Raw genomic sequence first — 19,021 nt, 5'->3', positions numbered from 1 at the left:
TAAAACAGAAAAGAATATTTGTGGCGCCGGGTTGACGTTTCATGACCCATCAGTGTTAGAAGGGCAGCGGGGTTTGCAAATTCTGAAATCAAAATATCCTAGAATTCTTAATAAAATATGAATCTCTTCTCTGTAGGGGGTGGGATCAGTGGTGGGATTCAAATAATTTAACAACTGGTTCTCTGCTCTAATGACCAGCTGAGTAGGCGTGGCTCGGTGGCTATGTGACCGTGTGGGCATGGCCAACCCAACGTCGCTCACATCGATGGGCACTTCACACCTTAGCTGTTACAATGTAATAAAGGTTAAGCAGAGAGGCAGTTTCTGTAAGCAGGGCAATAAAGATTAGACTAGAAACAGCACCGGAATGTTTCCTTCCTGCCTTCCTTACAGGATTAGCCCTGTAAAGTGGAAAAAGACAAAATAAGATTTCTTCCAACAACCGGTTCTCCGAACTGCTTAGAAAGTTAACAACCGGTTCTCCCGAATAGGTGCAAACTGGCTGAATCCCACCACTGGGTGGGATTCAAAGATATCTTTATCCAAAACGCATTATCTTCTTGTGTTGATTAAATGTTTCAGGTCTTCACTGTTTAGGGTAGAAGTGCGCTGCTTGTTGTATTTCTACTTTATGTATTTACCCGCTCCCAAAAAGGGTGGGGAAGCCAAGACAAATTCATGGATCTGTTTTTTCCTGCTATTTTTAAATTAAAAATAGAATGAATACATCATACGGTAATACATTTGGTGTGTTTAGTGATGTCCTGCTGGCATATTCAAAATTACAATCTGATCATTTGGACCTCAAGACTCATGATAGGCCTTTTGGTGGGGGCTAAATCCAGCCCAGGGCTTGTGCCCCACTGGCAATTCACATCTAGCATATTTCCTCTGCACAGCTATTTATGTATTGCCAAATCAGACCAGCTCATGACAGTTTAGCAGCAGAGAAACCAAACATATTACGAAGAGGCAGTGTTCATTGGCCAATGAACAATAACCCTCACCATTGTCATCCCCAAATGCATAGCAAGAATTATTTGTAACAGTAACAGAGTTGGAAGGGACCTTGGAGGTCATCTACTCCAACCCCCTGCTCGCGCAGGAGATCTATACTAGGGATTCGAACTGCCAAACTGCCGACCTTTCTAATCGACAAGCTCTGTCTTAGCCACTGAGTCACCTAGCCAGGCCTAGAAAAGTTCTGCTTAACTACCTACAACCCTACAAGGATGCCAAGGTGAATAACAACCAAGCCACTTGGGGAAGGGGGTGGAACTGTTCTGCAAGGTGAGAGCCCCCTCCCTCCCAAAACACATTATTGGTGAGCTCCTACCTCCCCTAACCTTTGCATCTCCACTTGGGAGAAAGGTCCAGAAGAAGTGAACTTCAATACAGAGGCAGCCTTGAAGAAATCTGGGATCAAAGAGGCTTCATCAATTACAATCAGCACTTTGAAATGCGCCTGGAAGCCAATGCAATGCTCACCACACTGAGGGGATTATCGCTTCCCAGGAGGTGGGCAGCTGCATTTTGTATTGATATGCGGTTTTTGACTAATGTTCAAAAGCATGGGCATCTAAAATGTGTTCAGTAGCCTAGCTAGTGGCGATAAGGGCCTAAGTCACACTCCCTGGGGCCTTTTGCTCCTGATAAGGCTGCAAACGGCACCTCTCCCTTATCAGGGGGAAAAAAATAAATCAGCTGCTGCTGGAAACAGAAACAGCGTGTTGTCTATATTTTCCACCACTGCCGGTAAAACAAAAACAGAAAAAATAAAACAGGAAAGGAGCCGGCAAACATAAAGAGAGGGTGAGAGAATATAAACTGGCAGATACACACCCAGACAGGAGTAGAAGTATGGGTGCACCTGTGTGCAAGGTGAATGAATGAATGTTGGGATGAGAGAGAACCAGTGGTGGGATTCAAATAATTTTAACAACCGGTTCACCCAGGGTCAGGTTGGCGGTCGTGGGAGGCGTGGCCCATCCTTCAGCTCTGCCACACATATGTGGGACGAGCCTTCCGCGATGGCCAACATGACCCAGGGCAAATCGGTTGTTAAATTACCCTCCCCCCTCCTGCTATTGGAGTGAATCCTGGGCGCTGCGCTGCAGTTGAGAAATGGGAAACGGAGCAGCCGACACGAGGGAAGGAGGAGCAGGGAGAAAAAGGAGGGAAATCAAGCAACCTTCTTCCCTCGCGCCGGCTGCTCCGTTGCTCGTTTCTCCATTACAGTGTAGCGCCCAGGATCCACTTTGATAGCAGTGTGTGTGTGTGTGTAATTTAACAACGGGTTTGCCTGAACCAGTGCGAACCGGCTGAATCCCACCACGAGAGAACATGAACCGAAGTTTCTGCTTTGCTCCAGTCAAGCTCAGGAGTGCGTATCCTGATCGCTTAGCTAAGGGAATGCAGCCCCTGTCTTGAAAAGACTGCTCATCCCTTGACATAGTTATACTACAATGAAGCAAAGGCAAAGGTGTTCCTGCGGGTTTTACTTCGTAGGTCGTAGCACTTTAGGAGGCGGTGCTCTTATCTCGTTCTTCAAGCCACTGAGCCCGTGTTGCCCAACGACATTTTGGCGGTCATGTGGCCAGCATGACAGCCTGCTGCAGTGCAAAACATACGGCAAAACGCAGAACACTGTTGCCCTCCCACAAAAGTACCTATTTATCTACTTGCAATTACATGGCTTTTGATCTGCTAGGTTGGCAGGAGCAGAGGCAAGGGACGGGAGCTCACCCCATCCCACGGTAGTAGGACTCAAACTGCTAGAGCACAGATCTTCTCTGCACACTGCGCTGCACACCAGAATTACTAGACACAAGAACAGTTTTTTCCCGAATGCCATCACTCTGCTAAACAAATAATTCCCTCAAGACTGTCAAACTATTTACTAAGTCTGCACTACTATTAATCTTCTCGTCGTTCCTATCACCCATCTCCTCCCACTTATGACTGCATGACTGTAACCTTGTTGCTGGTCTCCTTAAGATTTATATTGACTGTTTCCTTAACTATCATTAAGTGTTGTACCTTATGATTCTTGACGAATGTATCTCTTCTTTTATGTACTCCGAGAGCGTATGCACCAAAGACAAATTCCTTGTGTGTCCAATCGCACTTGGCCAATGAAAAATTCTATTCTATTCTCCGGCCCCTTTGAAGCCATCACGCCTCTGTACCGCAACTTAAGGAGGATAAATGCAAAAGACCGAGCAGCAGAAATGAGTTTGGCATGGGAAGCTGCAGACATAGCAACGGTTCAAAAGTGGATTTATTAAAGCCTAGATTTTGAGGTGGGGGATGGAAGACTCACACTCCTGCTTTGCATCTGGAATATCAGGCTTTTACTGCAATTGGGAGGCAAAATAGCGCCTAGGGTTTCCTCCTGTGTTTTCAAATTTTAATTTTGCGCTTGTCCCCCCTGCCTATTTCACACAGCCAGTGTTCTGATCACACAGCCTACAGCAGCTCTTTCTGTCATGTGCGAGGAGAGACCACAGCAGTTGAGTTAATAACGATTTGAGGATTTCTCCCAGGAAGGCTTCTCTCTATTTTCTGAACGATCACGTGATCTGCTTCCTGATGAGTAGTGTCTATCTTTCACCGCCTCTGTTTTCTTGTGCTCGCTGAAGGGCGTTCTGCGCTCGTGCCTGTCCCTTTCTGAGCCTCTTTCTCGAGGTCGCTCTGCCCCACTCTCATATTTGAGCTCGTGTCCTTGTGACATCCTACTCTGGTGGCGGTGCCCAGATGTGCTGCCCCAGGTTTCCTGGTTCGTCCTAGCATAGCGTTCATAATCCGGGTCCTCTTTTTCCACTTTAATCTTGGATTTGGAGAAAAGCACACCTGTAGCAGGTTCCTCTTTCGGATGTTTCCGATGCTCTCGCTTTTCTTTCTTCTTCTTTTTCTTTTTTTCTGAAAGTACAAGAAACGCCATCAAAAGGATTTCCACAAACCTCTCACTTCAGATGCTTTTCTAGGCCTCCTTTCAGGGGTGATAATGCTACTGGTTCGGACCAGTTCGGGCCGTAACAGTAGCGATGGTGGTGGGTGGTTCGGAGAACCGGTAGTGACGGTAGCAAGAGGCTCCGCCCACCCGTCCGGTCATCGTTACTTCCTGGTTTTAACCAGGAAGTAACCTGCTTTTTACCCTCTGCACATGCGCAGAGGGTCCACGCGCACGCGTGCACTTCCGAACTGATAGGGAAGGTAAGTAGATTTCACCCCTGCCTCCTTTATATATTTCCTGATATTCCATCTTTCCAGAAACTTGTTCCTAGCTTTCAAATGGCATGCAGCTTTCTTTCAAAACGCTTTGAGCGGGAATGCTGCTAAAACCATCTGGCCCCAATCTACTAACTTTTTTTTTTTTCTCTCTCTTTAATTTTGTATTTCTCCTGCTTAGCCAGAAATGTTGACTTGTTAACCCTTATAATTATTGTATCTCCTCTAACGGAAATGACCAGCACTTTCTATTTCATTTTTGCTCAGTTTCAAACAACTTTAAAATGTGTGGATTTCAATTCCCCAAATTTTAGCTGGGAAAGTGTGCGAGCCAAAATACAGACATCTTAAAAGTTGCTCAGAATGAGAAACAATGCTCAATTTTATTTTATGTCGCAACAAACCTTTAAAAATAGGGAATTGGACTTTTCTCCTTCATGCCAAGATGTTTTTGCTTCTCTAAAAATCCTCCAGTTAATTGAGGCTGACAAACCGCATGTATATTGATGCAGGTACAATCCACTCTCATCATTTAATAATTCCATAATCCCTTACAGGGTGGAGTCTGGGCAACTGAATGGAGCTAGCAGAGCATTTACTGGCTGGATGCCTTTCCTGTCGCCAATGCAGAGTTTTGTTCAGCAGATATAACGTATTTTTCGGAGTATAAGACACACCTTTTTCCCCCCTAAAAGAGGCTGAAAATTTGAGTGCATTTTATACTCCAAATGTAGCTTTTTTGAAGTTTTTTTCAGCCTTAACGAGGTGCTAATGATGCACTAGCGAGCGATCTTCCCAGCTTTGCCTGCTCCTTTGACTCTCCACTGTGCTTTAACTCCATGCTTTGCTCCGACTCTCAGCTGTTCTTTAGCTTTTTTTCAGCCCTAATTAGGCGCTAGCCGAGTGAAGCAATCTCCCCATGCTTTGCCTGCTTTTCTCATTGTTGCTTCCTCTCAGCTGTGCCTTAGAAGCTGTTTTTTTATCCCTAAGCAGGGGATAAAAAACTAGCAAACTAATATGTTGAAGCTGACCAGACTAAGGATGCTAGCCAGATGAATATCTGGTAGGCAGATTTTTTTTTATCCTATTTATTCCCCCAAAAACTAAGCTGCGTCTTATACTCCGGTGCATCCTATACTTCAAAAAATACGTGCTGAGAAAGAAATATCTGCTCTACCTAGGATCAAACTCACAGCCTCCTGATAGTGAGGCGAGAGCCCCACCTCTAGGTCACCGCACCACTCTGCAGGTACAATCCACTCTAATCAGATATAATTCAAAAGCCAGGAAACTAACAGGATTCTGGACCTCCAGGTCATTCTTCGTCATTGAAATGCTGCACACATTGTGTATTCCTACATCTGGAAGCTTCCTACAGGTTTAAAGTTGAGATTTGCAGGCAGCATAGAAACACACAACAGCCTTGTTCAAATAAGACACATTGTAGCACCGCACGTTGTGTGAATCAAGTCATTTGTGACTTAATCAAATGTGATTAAACGAACTATGAGTTTTGCAGGTTGTATAATTCTGGCCACAGAAAGACAACAATAACAAAAAAAAAGACTTCTCACCTTTTTTGTGCCTTTTTATTTCCACTTCCTCATCTTCTGAGGGTTCAGCTGAACTTGGAGGAGGGGTTTTAATACCGCATCCTTTCTCTCGGAGAGCCTTCGTAATCTCATCCGTGTCCTCGGAATCTTTGGGTGGCCGGTAGTTGGCCACGTGGTCCACACGGATTGTCCTTCCTTTTATCTGTAAACATGAAATTACAAACATTCTGAAACAATGTTTTTTCCCATTGAAGCTACCGTATTTTTCAGTGTATAAGATGCACTTCCCCGCTCCCCAAAAGTGGGTGGAAGTGTGTGTCTTATACAGTGAATGTTGCCGAAGCCCCGCCCACCCTTCGACCCCCACCCTTTCCCAGCAATTTACCTTGTTGCAGCAAACAGCAAGGTCAGCTTCAGCACAGCCTGATTTAGCACAAGCAGCTGATTGTGCTAAATTGTGCTAATTGGTGGTTGGATCGGCCTCCTGGAATACCGCCTACCAGCTGTTCCAGTCTGCAGGGATCTCCACCACTGTCGCTGCTGCCGCCTATCGCCACCTCTGCGCGTCCCATTTTCGGCCTCTGCACATCCCGTTTTTGGCTTGTTCCAGGCGGCGGGGAAAACGGGACGCGCGGAGGCCAAAAATCGGGTGCACGGAGGCGGCGATAGGCAGCAGCAGCAATGGTGGGGATCCCCGCAGCCTTGAACAGCTGATAGGTGGTATTCCAGGAGGCAGATCCAACCGCCAATCAGCTGCTTGTGCTAAATCAGGCTGTGCTGAAGCTGACCAGGCTGTTTGCTACAACGAGGTAAATTGCTCAGAGGCAGACACAGACTTTTTCCCCCCCTTATTTTCCTCCCCAAAAGCTAGGTGCGTCTTATACTTCGGAGCATCTTATAGTATGAAAAATGTGGTATATGAGCAGGTAACCATCAAAAATATACACTAATTACGATTTTGTCTTAAGACACAGTGAAGCCTGAGATAATCTTTGAATTATTATGAAAGAGGCTTTATTTTTGCCGATATGAAAAGAGGATTTTCTGCCTGCTGTTCTCTTTCTGCTATATCCAGGAAGCCCTGCATAAATTCACTGCATCCTTTCATAAGAAGCCTTGGTGTTTCTATATATATATTCTGTGTGAACCTGCATCCCAGTTTTGCTGTATCTGAGCAGCAAAATACCCAAAGGATCTCCAATGGCTAAACTAACCTTGATCCCATTCAAGTTATCAACTGCAAGAACAGTGCTTCGCTGATCTTCATAGCAAATGAAGCAGAAACCTTTGGATTTCCCTGTCTTTTTATCACGCACCAGGTTTATGTTCACAATTTCTCCATACCTGAACAGAAAAAAAGGAAGTTGACAATATTTAGCCTTGGGTCTAAAGAACAAAAAAAAAGGAAATGGCACAAGCACGGGATGATTTTAAAAAAATACAGATGTTGATGTAGGGCTTAAAGACTGTAGCCCTGTTCCATACACTGAGTAAGAGCTATTTTACTAGATTACATCTCATCCAGCAGTTTCAATCAACTAGGTAACCTTTAAGCATTCATAAGCCTCCCAAAAGCAATGCAAGAATATTACTTATTTTCTAAACATCTGCTTTAACAAATAATCTCAGGAAAAAACCTGCCCTGGAATAGATGCTGTTCCAAAATGCCTGGGTTTTCTCCAACAAAACACAAGATTATTATTATCTTCATATTTGTTTCAGCTAAACTGATGCTTTTAGTAAAAACTAAAGGCATCAGTTTAGCTAAAATAAAATTTACTGTTCAGAGCTTTTTTTTAAAAAAAAAATGGTGTCCACGTGGATTTTCCCAATAGAGGGAATTCCACATTTATACTGAAAAGCCTGTAACAGCACAGCACCTCCCTAGCAGTAGGTAAAGGCAAGGGCTGGCAAAATCATTGGTAAAACTACGATTTTGAAGAAAACACTATTCAGTTCAATAGCAGCCGCTTCCAAACAGATGTATGTGATTTCACTGTAAACTTTTAAAGCTAATTTCGCAAGTTACCCTTTTATTCCCCCTTCACTGTTGTTATTTGCATTATATTTTGGTTTTAATTGAAAAGCAACATTAAAGCAATACACCTTCTCATTTTCTGAACTTAAGTTTTCCTTGTTCTTACTTACTGTGAAAATACACAGATAATGTCCCCTTCGGTCAGTTCATATGGCAATCCACCTAAGAAGGAGAAAAGAAGGGAAGTGATTATTAAACGTTAAGCCATTTTCCTGTATGACTAATCATAGTTTACGATGCTGCAGGGGCTTGACAGGGGAAGATGCTTCTAGGCACAACCTGTTCTGACCTAGGCTTCCTGAGAAAGTATACAGTACAAACTTAATCCCAGCAAACCTCTTTAATTCATACGGCTGTGAATTATTGTCATTCCCGGTCCAAAAGGTTTATCAAACAGTCTGGCAGGGGAGTGTTTACAAACACCCACCTTATCTCCCTTGGAATGCTGCCAGAGAACTAATTGCCACACGCAGGGCAATGCCAAACTTAGCACAGAGTCAAACAGAACTTTCCCACAGCTTTTACCGACCAGATGAACTAATTGCTTCCTGCAAAAGCTCACGTCCCATTCACTTCTCTTTTGTCTTATGGATGGGGCCAATCATCTCCAAGCCTTACTCCCAAGTCAACCCTGTTTTCTTAATTGTTCCTGTCTCCTGGCAGATCTGCGCATGCGCACACTGGGAACAACTTCATGCTGTTCTTCTGCCTCGCTGATGTCAGATTCTGGAGACTCCAGAGGCAGCAAAGAACTACCAGATGGCCTTGGCTCCCTCTCTGCCTCTGACTCAGAGCCATCCTCCGAACCTTCCCCAGACTCCAGGACTGGCCCACTTTCCTCCCCAACCTCCTCACTGTCCAAATCTGCTGCCAGCTCTGCTGGCCGCTGGTGGGCCACAACATAACCACGCACCCACAAATACCCAGGCACTGTCACTGTACTCGGCGTGCCAGGAGACCTTCTCCTGCACTCCCAGCTCTGCTTCACGCTCATTCAGTTTGTTGATCAGCTTCACTTTGGTTAATGGGCTGGAGAAGGAAAGAAGAATAAAAAAACAATGAGTCTTAATCTACAGTTCACAATTCCTTTTAAATTCCTTCCACAATTCCTTCTTGCCTTCCAGGAAGAGATGGTGATCCCAATAATTACTTACCTTGACTCATTTTATCCCAACTTCATCCCAGAGATCAGTGTTACATACATACATTTTATTTCTCCACCTCTACTGCCCACACCACACCAGGCCAGCTGAAAAAGGGGGTCTGAATGGACACACCTATTAGAACCGGGGCATCCCCATTTTCTAGCCCACTGATAGTCCCAAAGGTGCTTTTTCAGGAGGCAACTGAACTTTTGTTTTGTTTTTTTCCTTTGAGGACGTTTCGCTTCTTATCCAAGAAGCTTCTTCAACTCTGACAGGATGGTGGGGAATGGAAGGATTTATATTCCTTGCAGACAGCTGGAAATTTGCATGACCTCCTTTTATTTATTTTTTTAATGTTTTATTTGCTTTATTTATATAACACTCAATTTTCATCAAACAGTGTGTATTCCGGGTACAATTATATTTAGTCATATTTATACATCTTCATTATATTTAGTCATCACCTTCATATTAATATAATAACAGTATGATATAATAACCTTAATACTTAACATTTAACATCATCTTCTTTAACGACTCTCCTCTGTACCATTTCCTCCCTTTATATTTCTTTCTTTCTAACTTCTGTTTCTATTATCCAGCCATTGATCAAATGTGTCCCATATCAAAAAAATATTCAGTTTCTTCTTTATCCTTAACAGCAAGTGTTAATCTATCCATTTCTGCACAATCTAATATTTTTTAAGTACATTCTCCTCAGAAGGGGTCTCATCACTTTTCCATTGTTGCACAAATACAACTGTAGCTGCCGTTAATATATGCAAAATCAAATATGTAGTCTTTTTTATCATATTTTTCTGGCAGAATGCCCAGCAAAAATATGTTTATGCTTAAAAATAGATCGGATAAATTTTGGAAGTGTAATCAAACATCTGGTTCATATTATCACATGCAGTGGACATGCCCAAGAGCAAGAAAATATTGGACAAAAATACACACATGGCTGGAAAAAAAAGATAAAACTACATATAGATCTGAAAGCATGACCTCTTTTTGGAGGGTCGTTGAAGCACTTGGAGCTTTATCTGTGTCCTCAGGGTCGCCTGAGTGGTGCAAATGGTTCCTGTAGTCTGCAATTTATTTTCCTCTGGAAATCCATTCCTACTCCCACACCATTCAAAGGATGTTCATCCCAAATTGTATAGCTAAAAGTCTGTAGAGATTCTCAGCCATCCAGGTCATGATTGTCCCACAGGTGCTTTTTCAGGAGGCAACTGGACTTTGTTTTTTTCTTTGAAGACATTTTGCTTCTCATCTAAGAAGCTTCTCCAGCTCTGACAGGATAGTGGGGAATGGAAGGATTTATATTCCTTGCAGACAGCTGGTCCTTTGCATCCTTTTTAAGGAGTCCTTGAGGCCACCTGGAGGTTTATCTGTGTCTTCAGGGTCACCTGAGTAGTGCAAATGATTCCTGTAGTCTGCAATTTTTTCCCCTCTGGAAATCCATTCCTACTCCCACACCATTCAAAGTGTGTTCATCCCAAATTGTGTAGCTAAAAGACTGTGGAGATTCTCAGTCATCCAGGTCATGGTTGTCCCAAAGGTGCTTTTCTTCAGGAGGCAACTGGACTTTCTTGGGTTTTATTTTATTTTATTATTTTTATTTTTATTTATTTTATTAGTTCGATTTATATGTCGCCCTTCTCCGGAGACTCAGGGCAGCTTACAATGCATTAAGCAATAGCCTTCATACTTTTGTATATACTTGCTTAGTAGGGCTTTTTGGCCCTCCCTGAGCGGTGTTCTATTTTATACAAAGTCAGCTTATTGCCCCCACAAACCGGGTCCTCATTTTACCTACCTCAAAAGGATGGAAGGCTGAGTCAACCTTGAGGGTGGTGAGATTTGAACTCGCAGTAATTGCAGGCAGCTGGTGCTACTTTAACAGCAGTTTAGTCCGCTGTGCCACCAAGGCTCCTTATTTTTTTGTTTTGTTTTGTTTCTTTTCAAAATTCAGTTGCCTCCTGAAAAAGCACCTTTGGGACCACCATGACCTGAATGGCTGAGAATCTCTACAGATTTTTGGCCACTGATACTATATTTGCCCTCTACCCTATATACACATATATGATATACTCATCCTAGATCAAAAATTATCCTTAACTGGAGCAAAAGAAAAAAAAAGGCAATTATTAGTGCCTCTTGCCTTAGCAGGGGGTTGGACTAGAAGACCTCCAAGGTCCCTTCCAACTCTTTGTTATTCTAGTATTGCTAGATGAAAACGCACTCTGTATATGCCCAGAAACACTCTTCCGCATTAGTATTGCATTGATTCCACGCTATATTCACCATAGAGTTCCGAAGTTGAAAACTTATCCCCAAAGAAGCCCTGCTCCCACTTTTCCCTTTTTCATAAAAAAAAAAATGCTACTATTATTTTTTGTTATTATCCAACTGCCACTTACTTCATCCTCAAAGCGTCTTCCTGGATTTGCACATGCGTCCTATAGCCCGCTGGACTGCGCAAGCGTGAGCCCGCCTCTCCCTCTCTCCGATAGGCTGAGCCTCCTGGGCTGTAATGAATGGCGATTTTCCTTTCCTTCCGTTTCTTCTCCTATTTCTCTTCCCTTCTGGAATTCCTCAGGGAATCATAGAGATAGACATGGTAGAGCGACACAAAGCTGAAATTCCGCGCAGGAGAGATCGCATTATCCGAGGTCGCCAGTCTAGCACTTCGTTTCTCGATGGTGAAAAATTCTGGAGTTCTCCTTGGAAACCTGCAAACGGATTGCATTTGCGGTCGAAATGCTCCGAAAATCACTTCTTGTAGTTTTAATGGCACATCACGTGTGCATATGAATTCATTGCCTACCATGCATCATTCATTCTTATAATTCTTCCTGAACAATGTGAATGTGGCCACTAGCCCTGATATTTTTCAAATAGTTTTTATAGTTCTGATCAATGCAATCTCAGAAAATAACCAGACGTTGGCATAAAAAGGAAAAAAAGCATGGGAAAGATCCAAATAAATCTCAGAGTTAGAATAACTGGTTGCTTACTACCTAGCTGGACCAGCAAAAAAATTAAACTACAGTATATCAGATCTACTGGTGTATTAGTAAAGACAGAATGAGACTGGATGGCTTGAATAGCTTGATAAGCAATGCATATAAGAAAGACGAGTGAAGGTCTTAGTCTCCTGGTACTCTAAGGACAGCTTACATTTCCATTGCAGAGAATACAAAATTTCTTCTTCCAATTACTGTTGGTAAACCAATAAAGCAAGTTTTGATAAGCAGACCCATCACCTTAAGCATCATGATTAAAAAAAAGAGACAGAGGGGTTGTGGAAAATATTGAATTGAAAATGAATACAACAATGGAGAGAGAATGGAAGTAGGAGTAGAGGGAAGAAGGAGAAGAGAGGAAGGAGAGAGGAATAGAAGAAAGGGAAAAGGAGAGGAAGAAAGAGAGGGGAAATAAGAGTAGGAGAGAAGGTTAGAAAGGGAGGAAGGAAGGAGGAGGGGGGAAAGGAAGGGGAAGTAGAGAAGGAGTAGGAGAGGAGGAAAGAAGAAAGTAGAAAAGGATAGAAGAAGGAAGGGAAGGGAAAGAGAAGGAGAAGAATTGTTGTAAAACAAGAAAGATGAAATGGTAGAAAGGCAACCCAGAACATGTTCAAATTTATTAGGATGAAGAACAAATCAATATGAAAGTTAAAAGAAAATATATATGATTAACAATGGATAACTAACTGAAATAATGTTAACAAACTAGGATTTGAGGGCGGAGGGTGATGTTTATATAATAAGTATAGAAGTATTAAGATAAGAAAAAAGTATGGAAAAAGAATATTTTGGCAAAATTTGTAACTAGGTAAAATGAAATTGGATATGATAAGTTGTATAAGATATGATACAACCAATACTCTGTTCATAAAAAATGTGTGTGAAAGAAAAGATCAATAAAACTTGATTTAAAAAAAAGAGAGAGACAGAGAATTGATGAATTGTTAAGACATATAAACACTCGTAGCCTGATGCCCTTCGGATATGGGTGGCCACAAATCTAAGAATGTATCTTACATGAGACTATAAATGTCTGCTGAAGGGACTTCTCATCTACGAACAAGAATATATTTTTCAAACGTTAAAAAGAGGCTACAAGAACCAGGGCCGTTCAGACCTCTTGTTGATGGGTCTGGTGTAAGGAGGTGCGCAAAGCCACACAAGTTAGCTCCGTTAAGATGTTCTTATTGGCGTCACATGCTTGTGTCAGAACTTTTGCAAGATCGTTTGCAAGCAAAACAAGTAATTGGACTTCAGCCTTCAACCAGTCAGGAAAATGTGCCTTAAATTGTCCTTGCTACCGGATTCATAGGCCGTGATGTGATTTTTCCCCCCCCATTGATAAGCTATATCTTGTCCAATTGAACATGGTTCATTCAATAAACTAACAATAAGATTTAGCATCAAGTGTAAACCGGGTCATTGTCAGGTGAATTTAGCCAGAGAAACTGAGCAGCCCAGACAACACATACTGATAATCCTTGACTTATGACTGGTCACTTAGCAACCCTTCAAAGTTACAATGGACCCCAAAAATAGGACTTACAACCAGTGGTGGGATTCAAGTAATTTAACAACCGGTTCTCTGCCCTAATGAGTTCTTCCAACAACCAGTTTGCCAAACTGCTCAGAAAGTTAACAACCGGTTCTCCCGAAGTGGTGCGAACTGGCTGAATCCCACCACTGCTTACAACCCAGTTACGATATCCGTGCCACCTCCATCCCCGTGACAGCATTTGGGACTCTCAACTACCGACACAGATCTACGACCGTTTGCAGCATCTTGTAGTCATCTGAACACAATTTACAGTTTTGTTGGAAACTGGTGTTTACTTAGGGCAGGGGTCTGCAAGCTTAAGCACTCAAAGAGCCATTTGGACCCGTTTCCCACAGAAAAGAAAACATTGGGAGCCACAAAATCTGAGTGGGCGTGGCCAACTCGATGTCACTCACTTCCACCAGTCATATGACACCCTCCCCGCCAGCCACCTTCCCAGCCGGTCATTAGGGTAGAGAACCAGTTGTTAAAAAACACCGGGAACCTTTTGACATCTCTCTCTCCCCCTCCCTCCCCCCTCTCTCTCTCTGTATCTCTTTATGTCTCTCTCTCTCTCCTCCTCTCTCTGTATCTCTCTCTCTCTCTCTCTGCCCTGGCCACTTCTCCATTCCCTGCCATCACCCTTACCTTCTCAGGCCAGGTGAGGAGTGACTGGGAGGGGACTTAGGGTTTCCAGCAAAAACTGTCCCATAGCGAACAATTTTAGCAATAGCCATAGCACTTAGAATAATATACCAATTCATAGTGTTTTACAGCCTTCTCTAAACAGAGTCAGCCTATTTCCTCCAACAATCTGAGTCCTCATTTTACTGACCTGGGAAGGATGGAAAACGGAGTCAACCTTGAGCCGATCATGATCTAACTCCTGGCAGGGGCAGAGTTAGCTTGCAGTACTGCATTCTAACCACGGCATCAACGCGGCCTTTTTTAATTCAGAATTTTATACTTCACGCCTGCCACGTTTGTTTAACGATTGCTGCAGCAAGGTCATAAAATCGGGCATGGTCCCATATTGACCCACTTTATGATGGTCACAACTGAAATTGTGGGCTCAATTACAATCCAATAAAGGAAAATATTTGTAGCTCAGGGTTGATATGAGGGGTCCTTGGTGCTCTCTGAGCTTGTTTTCTTTACCCAACTAGGTAACACCATCAGTGCTAGAAGGGAGTGTGGTTTGTGGAATGTGGGGGGGAGGAGGAGGAGGAGGAGGAGAACTATAGGGTCCTTGGTGCTCTCTGAGCTTGGTTGTTTTCTTGAAGACTTTCATTACCCAACTAGGTAACATCATCAGTGCTAGAAGGGAGTGTGGTTTGTGGAATGATGGAGGAGGAGGAGGAGGAGGAGGAGGAGTATAGGGTCTTGGGTGCTCTCTGAGTTTGGTTGTTTTCTTGCAGACATTTCATTGCCCAAACTACTAGTAGTTAACACCATCAATGTTGATGATGTTACCTACTGGGTAGTTTGGGCACTGATGACGTTACCTAGTTTGAGTAATGAAACGTCGAAAGAAAACAGCCAACTTCAGAGAGCACCAAGGACCCCTCAATGACCGTTAACGGGTTTCAACGGGGGGGGGGCAGAGAAAAAGCTACACCCAAACCAAGTGTGAGCCATACAAATGTTTATTATTAATTGAACATGGAATTCACTGGAAACGAGCAACGTTGATTCAGTTTATTGAGGCACACAAAACCACCTGCCCGGCCCCTCCCCACCACTCCCGGTTCAACAGTCCAGACTGCCCTTCAGCAAGGACAGGCGTTCCTATTGCCAGAGGCCGGCGCCAGCTCTATTTTCTGTCCCTTCCCTTGCCTCTCCATGTCCCTATAGAGCAGAGACTTATGGGCCTTCAGCCGGCAGGCCAGACACATAAAAATAGACTCCACGTTTTGACTCTCTTTGGGGTCCTTGGCAGAGGTTTCAAACAAAAGCATATTGTGAGCATCGGCGAATTTCAGGGCCATGCTGGACGGGACTTGGATTTGATCCCGCAAGTCACACTTGTTTCCCACGAGCACTTTGGGGACGAGAGCCGGGACGGCGTGGCCGTTGCACTCCTCGATCCAGTTTTTCAGGTTGAGGAAGGACGCCATTTTTGTGACGTCGTAGACAAACACCACAGCGTGGACGTTGCGGTAGTAATGCTCCACCATGCTCTTCCGGAACCTCTCTTGACCTGCTGTGTCCCACACCTGGACCTGCAAAAGAGAGCACAACACTTGCCAAACCTACAGATACAACGTTCCTGCTTCTTCCAGTTTGAAGCCACGGGTTCTTTCCTCCTTCGTTTTATTCTCCTAACAACCCCGTTTTGGCTGAGAGAGGTTCACCCTCGAATTCAGGACCTCCACAGCAGTTTTGCACGTGGAGATTTGCACGCTCTGGAGACAGCATGGATCCCATCCTCATAACTCAGCACAGCATGATAGACCCCCATCTGGCTCAGCAAATAGAGACTGCCCCTCCCCTCATCTCCTTCCCTTCCCCAACCAGGGCTCTTTTGCACAAGCTGGCCTTTGTATTCTGGTGTCAGAAGCTCCTTGGGGCTACAAAGCTATCTTTTGTCCCCAAGAGATTGTGCGAGATTGCACTGACACATAGAGCAAAACAGGGTGATAAAATAGTTTAGACTGCAAGAGAGAATTTCAGGTGAGGGGCAGGGAAGGGAGCCTCTTTGGACCATCAAACAAAGGAAGAGTAAACAACCTGGAAGGACACGGGGGCTCATCGGAGAGAAAATATTCCACCTTTTGCATTGTTCTTCTTCTTGACTTCTTATATTTTTCTTAGTTTGCATTACTCATTTTTCATTGCATTTTTGAGCTGTAATAAAATTATTAATTTTTTTTGGGGGGGGGGCAGACTCGGCTTTATGCCTGCTCCTTAAAGTCTATTCCCATTCTCTTGGAGTTCTTTTGATCCTTTCTTTACTTAAAAGACAGTGGTGGGTTGCTCCCGGTTCGGTCCGGTTCTATAGAACCGGTAGTAAAACCGGCGGAAGACTCCACCCACCCGCCAAGACGTCATCATGGGTGATCTGCACATGCGCAGATTTGGCGCATGCGCTGAAGCGCGCGTGAGGTCCTGTTGCGAACTGGTAGTAAACAGTGGTGGGTTCCAACCGGTGTTACTACCAGTTCTCTTCATGCACGCGCTTTGCGCGTGATCGCCATGCGCATGCTGGCTTTGCTCGCACACTTGCCAATCTTGCACTCTGCACAAGCGCGTTAGGTTTCTGGCCAGCTGAGGTGTGGCAATCCACTCTGCCGCGCCTATCAGCTGGGCTAAAAACCAAGAAATAAAGGTAGGAATAAAGCAGGGGCAGGCGGGAGGACGCAGGTCCCATTCACAGAGAACCTGTTCAGTGACGTCACATCGTCACCGCTACCGGTTCGGCCGAACCGGGCCGAACCAGGAGCAACCCACCACTGGTTGTAACGGTAAGTAGAACCCACCCCTGTTAAAAGACATTTTAAAATAATGTTGCCTCAGGGCTGTCCAAAATCCCTTGTTTTGCAAAAGAAATAGAAAAATAAAAATCAAAGGCAAAGAAAGATATTTGGTTTTTCTTCTGATGGCTGGGATGGTTCCTGGATACTCAAAAGGTTAAAAGCAGCAATGCTTCACAGAACCTCCCCCTCCTGCAAGAATATTCTGAGGTCATCTTGCTCTCATCCACATCTGGGCAACACAGAGAGAAAAAGGAACAGAACACAAATAGAATGGGTTTCCACACACATGCTAGAGTAGGTTATGATCACATTTTGCAAATTCTAATATACTGTATCATGGGTATATTATATCCATAATATAATTAATATATCCATGATATTCTTCTCTGGTAATACTGTACTGCTAACTAGAGCATACAAAACATTTGCTAGACCAATTCTCGAATACAGCTCATCTGTCTGGAACCCGCACTGCATATCGGACATTAATACAATTGAGAGAGTCCAGTAGTATTTCACGAGAAGAGTCCTCCACTCCTCCGCTCGCAACAGAATACCTTATGCCACCAGACTTGAAATTTTGGGTTTAGACAACTTAGAACTACGCCGCTTTTGGTCCGACCTAACCGTAGTACATAAAATTAATCACTACAATGTCCTTCCTATCAATGACTACTTCAGCTTCAACCACAACAATATAAGAGCACACAATAGATACAAACTTAAGGTAAACTGCACCAAACTTGATTGCAGGAAATATGACTTCAGCAACTGAGTAGTCAATGCCTGGAATGCGCTACCTGACTCTGTGGTTTCTTCCCCAAACTCCCCAAACTTTAACCTTAGACTGTCTACTGTTGACCTCACCCCATTCCTAAGAGGGGCATGCATAAATGCACCAGCTTGCCTACCGTCCCTGTCCTAATGTCCCCCTTTTATTTGTAACGGTTTAATGTATTAATAACCATGTTTATATCTATATCTGTTATCTAATATGTGCTTGACAAAACAAGCAAATGAATAAATAAATAAAATAAATGGTTGGACCATAACCCTTACCTCAATATGACCCGTGAACCATGCCTTCTGACCAAACCAGAATATGATGGATTTGCTTATGTGCTTCCATAACCCAAGATTAAAATACACAAATACACCTTTTGAGTAACATCTGGGTTTTATAGTACAAATAGGAACTAAAACTGGGCAGGCAGCTAGCAAAGAGTTATGGAAGTTTTGTTTTTCTGTATGACAACTGAAGCAAGATTGTTAGATGTTCAGGAGTGGAAAGCAGGGGTGAAATCCAGCAGGTTCTGACAGGTTCTGGAGAACCGGTAGCAGAAATTTTGAGTAGTTCGGAGAACCGGCAAATACCACCTCTGGAGGTGGAGTGGGAATGGAGATTTTGCAGTATCCTTCCTCTGCCACCCCCACCAAGCCACACCACGGCCACCAAGCCACGCTCACAGAACCGGTAGTAAAAAAAAATTGGATTTTACCACTGGTGGAAAGGTTTGACACTACCCATAGTGGAGGAATGGTTGAGGAAGATGAAGGAACTTGCAGAGATGGCTATCTTTGATTTGAGAAAAGAAAATATTTTTAATTCTCTCTCTTTGTTCTCCTTATTCGTATCAGTTTCTGTTTGTTTAATGTTCTCTCTTTTTTTAAAATAACATTTTTTTTCTAAAAAAAGTAGGAACTAAAGATTATTTCTACTTTTGAAACAATAGAAAGAATACAGAATCTGTGTTTCTTCCAGAGTTCAGGGCAATTCAAAAACCCGGAATCCTTTTGCAGTTATTCCAATAAAGTATTTTTCTAACTTTTCCAGATTCCTATTTATACATTCCCCTTTATTAGCGCTAGAATTCTGACTAGCTAGACAAGATATAGCAGATATAATTGAAGCAGTTACGGTTTACAAATGACCTGTCTAATGTGGAAAGTGAAAGAAAAAAGCTTTTCCTAGGCAAGTCATCCTGTTTTCTTCCACAGAGAAATAACAGAAGG

At 43.4% G+C, this 19,021-nt stretch overlaps 2 protein-coding genes across 2 annotated transcripts in view; both read right to left on the bottom strand.

Moving 5' to 3' along the window:
• Positions 1-3,262: 3,262 nt before the first annotated feature.
• Positions 3,263-11,496, bottom strand: RBMX2 (RNA binding motif protein X-linked 2). Its single transcript, XM_034424085.3, has 6 exons — positions 11,393-11,496; positions 8,735-8,850; positions 7,932-7,983; positions 6,998-7,127; positions 5,805-5,985; positions 3,263-3,921 (listed from the first exon to the last, which is right to left on the bottom strand). Exons 1-6 carry the CDS (start codon positions 11,395-11,397, stop codon positions 3,518-3,520), a joined length of 888 nt encoding a protein of 295 aa, XP_034279976.2. The 5' UTR covers positions 11,398-11,496; the 3' UTR covers positions 3,263-3,517.
• Positions 11,497-15,162: 3,666 nt separating this feature from the next.
• Positions 15,163-19,021, bottom strand: part of RAB33A (RAB33A, member RAS oncogene family) — an 8,216-nt gene continuing 4,357 nt past the window's right edge. The window contains exon 2 of the mRNA XM_034424084.3: positions 15,163-15,754. Coding sequence (XP_034279975.1) covers positions 15,302-15,754 — 453 coding nt within the window. The 3' untranslated portion in view covers positions 15,163-15,301. The remainder of the gene's footprint in view (positions 15,755-19,021) is intronic.

The sequence above is a fragment of the Pantherophis guttatus genome, chromosome 12 (genome assembly GCF_059756535.1).
Source record: "Pantherophis guttatus breed Tessera chromosome 12, ASM5975653v1, whole genome shotgun sequence".
NCBI lineage: Eukaryota > Metazoa > Chordata > Lepidosauria > Squamata > Colubridae > Pantherophis > Pantherophis guttatus.
This window is presented reverse-complemented; position numbering and strand designations above follow the sequence as displayed.

Coding starts and splice junctions, on each gene's coding strand:
- RBMX2 (XM_034424085.3), bottom strand. Junction 5,986..6,997: donor ATAACTTGAATGGGATCAAG/GTTAGTTTAGCC, acceptor TCATGTTTACAG/ATAAAAGGAAGGACAATCCG. Junction 3,922..5,804: donor AATAAAAAGGCACAAAAAAG/GTGAGAAGTCTT, acceptor TTGTACTTTCAG/AAAAAAAGAAAAAGAAGAAG.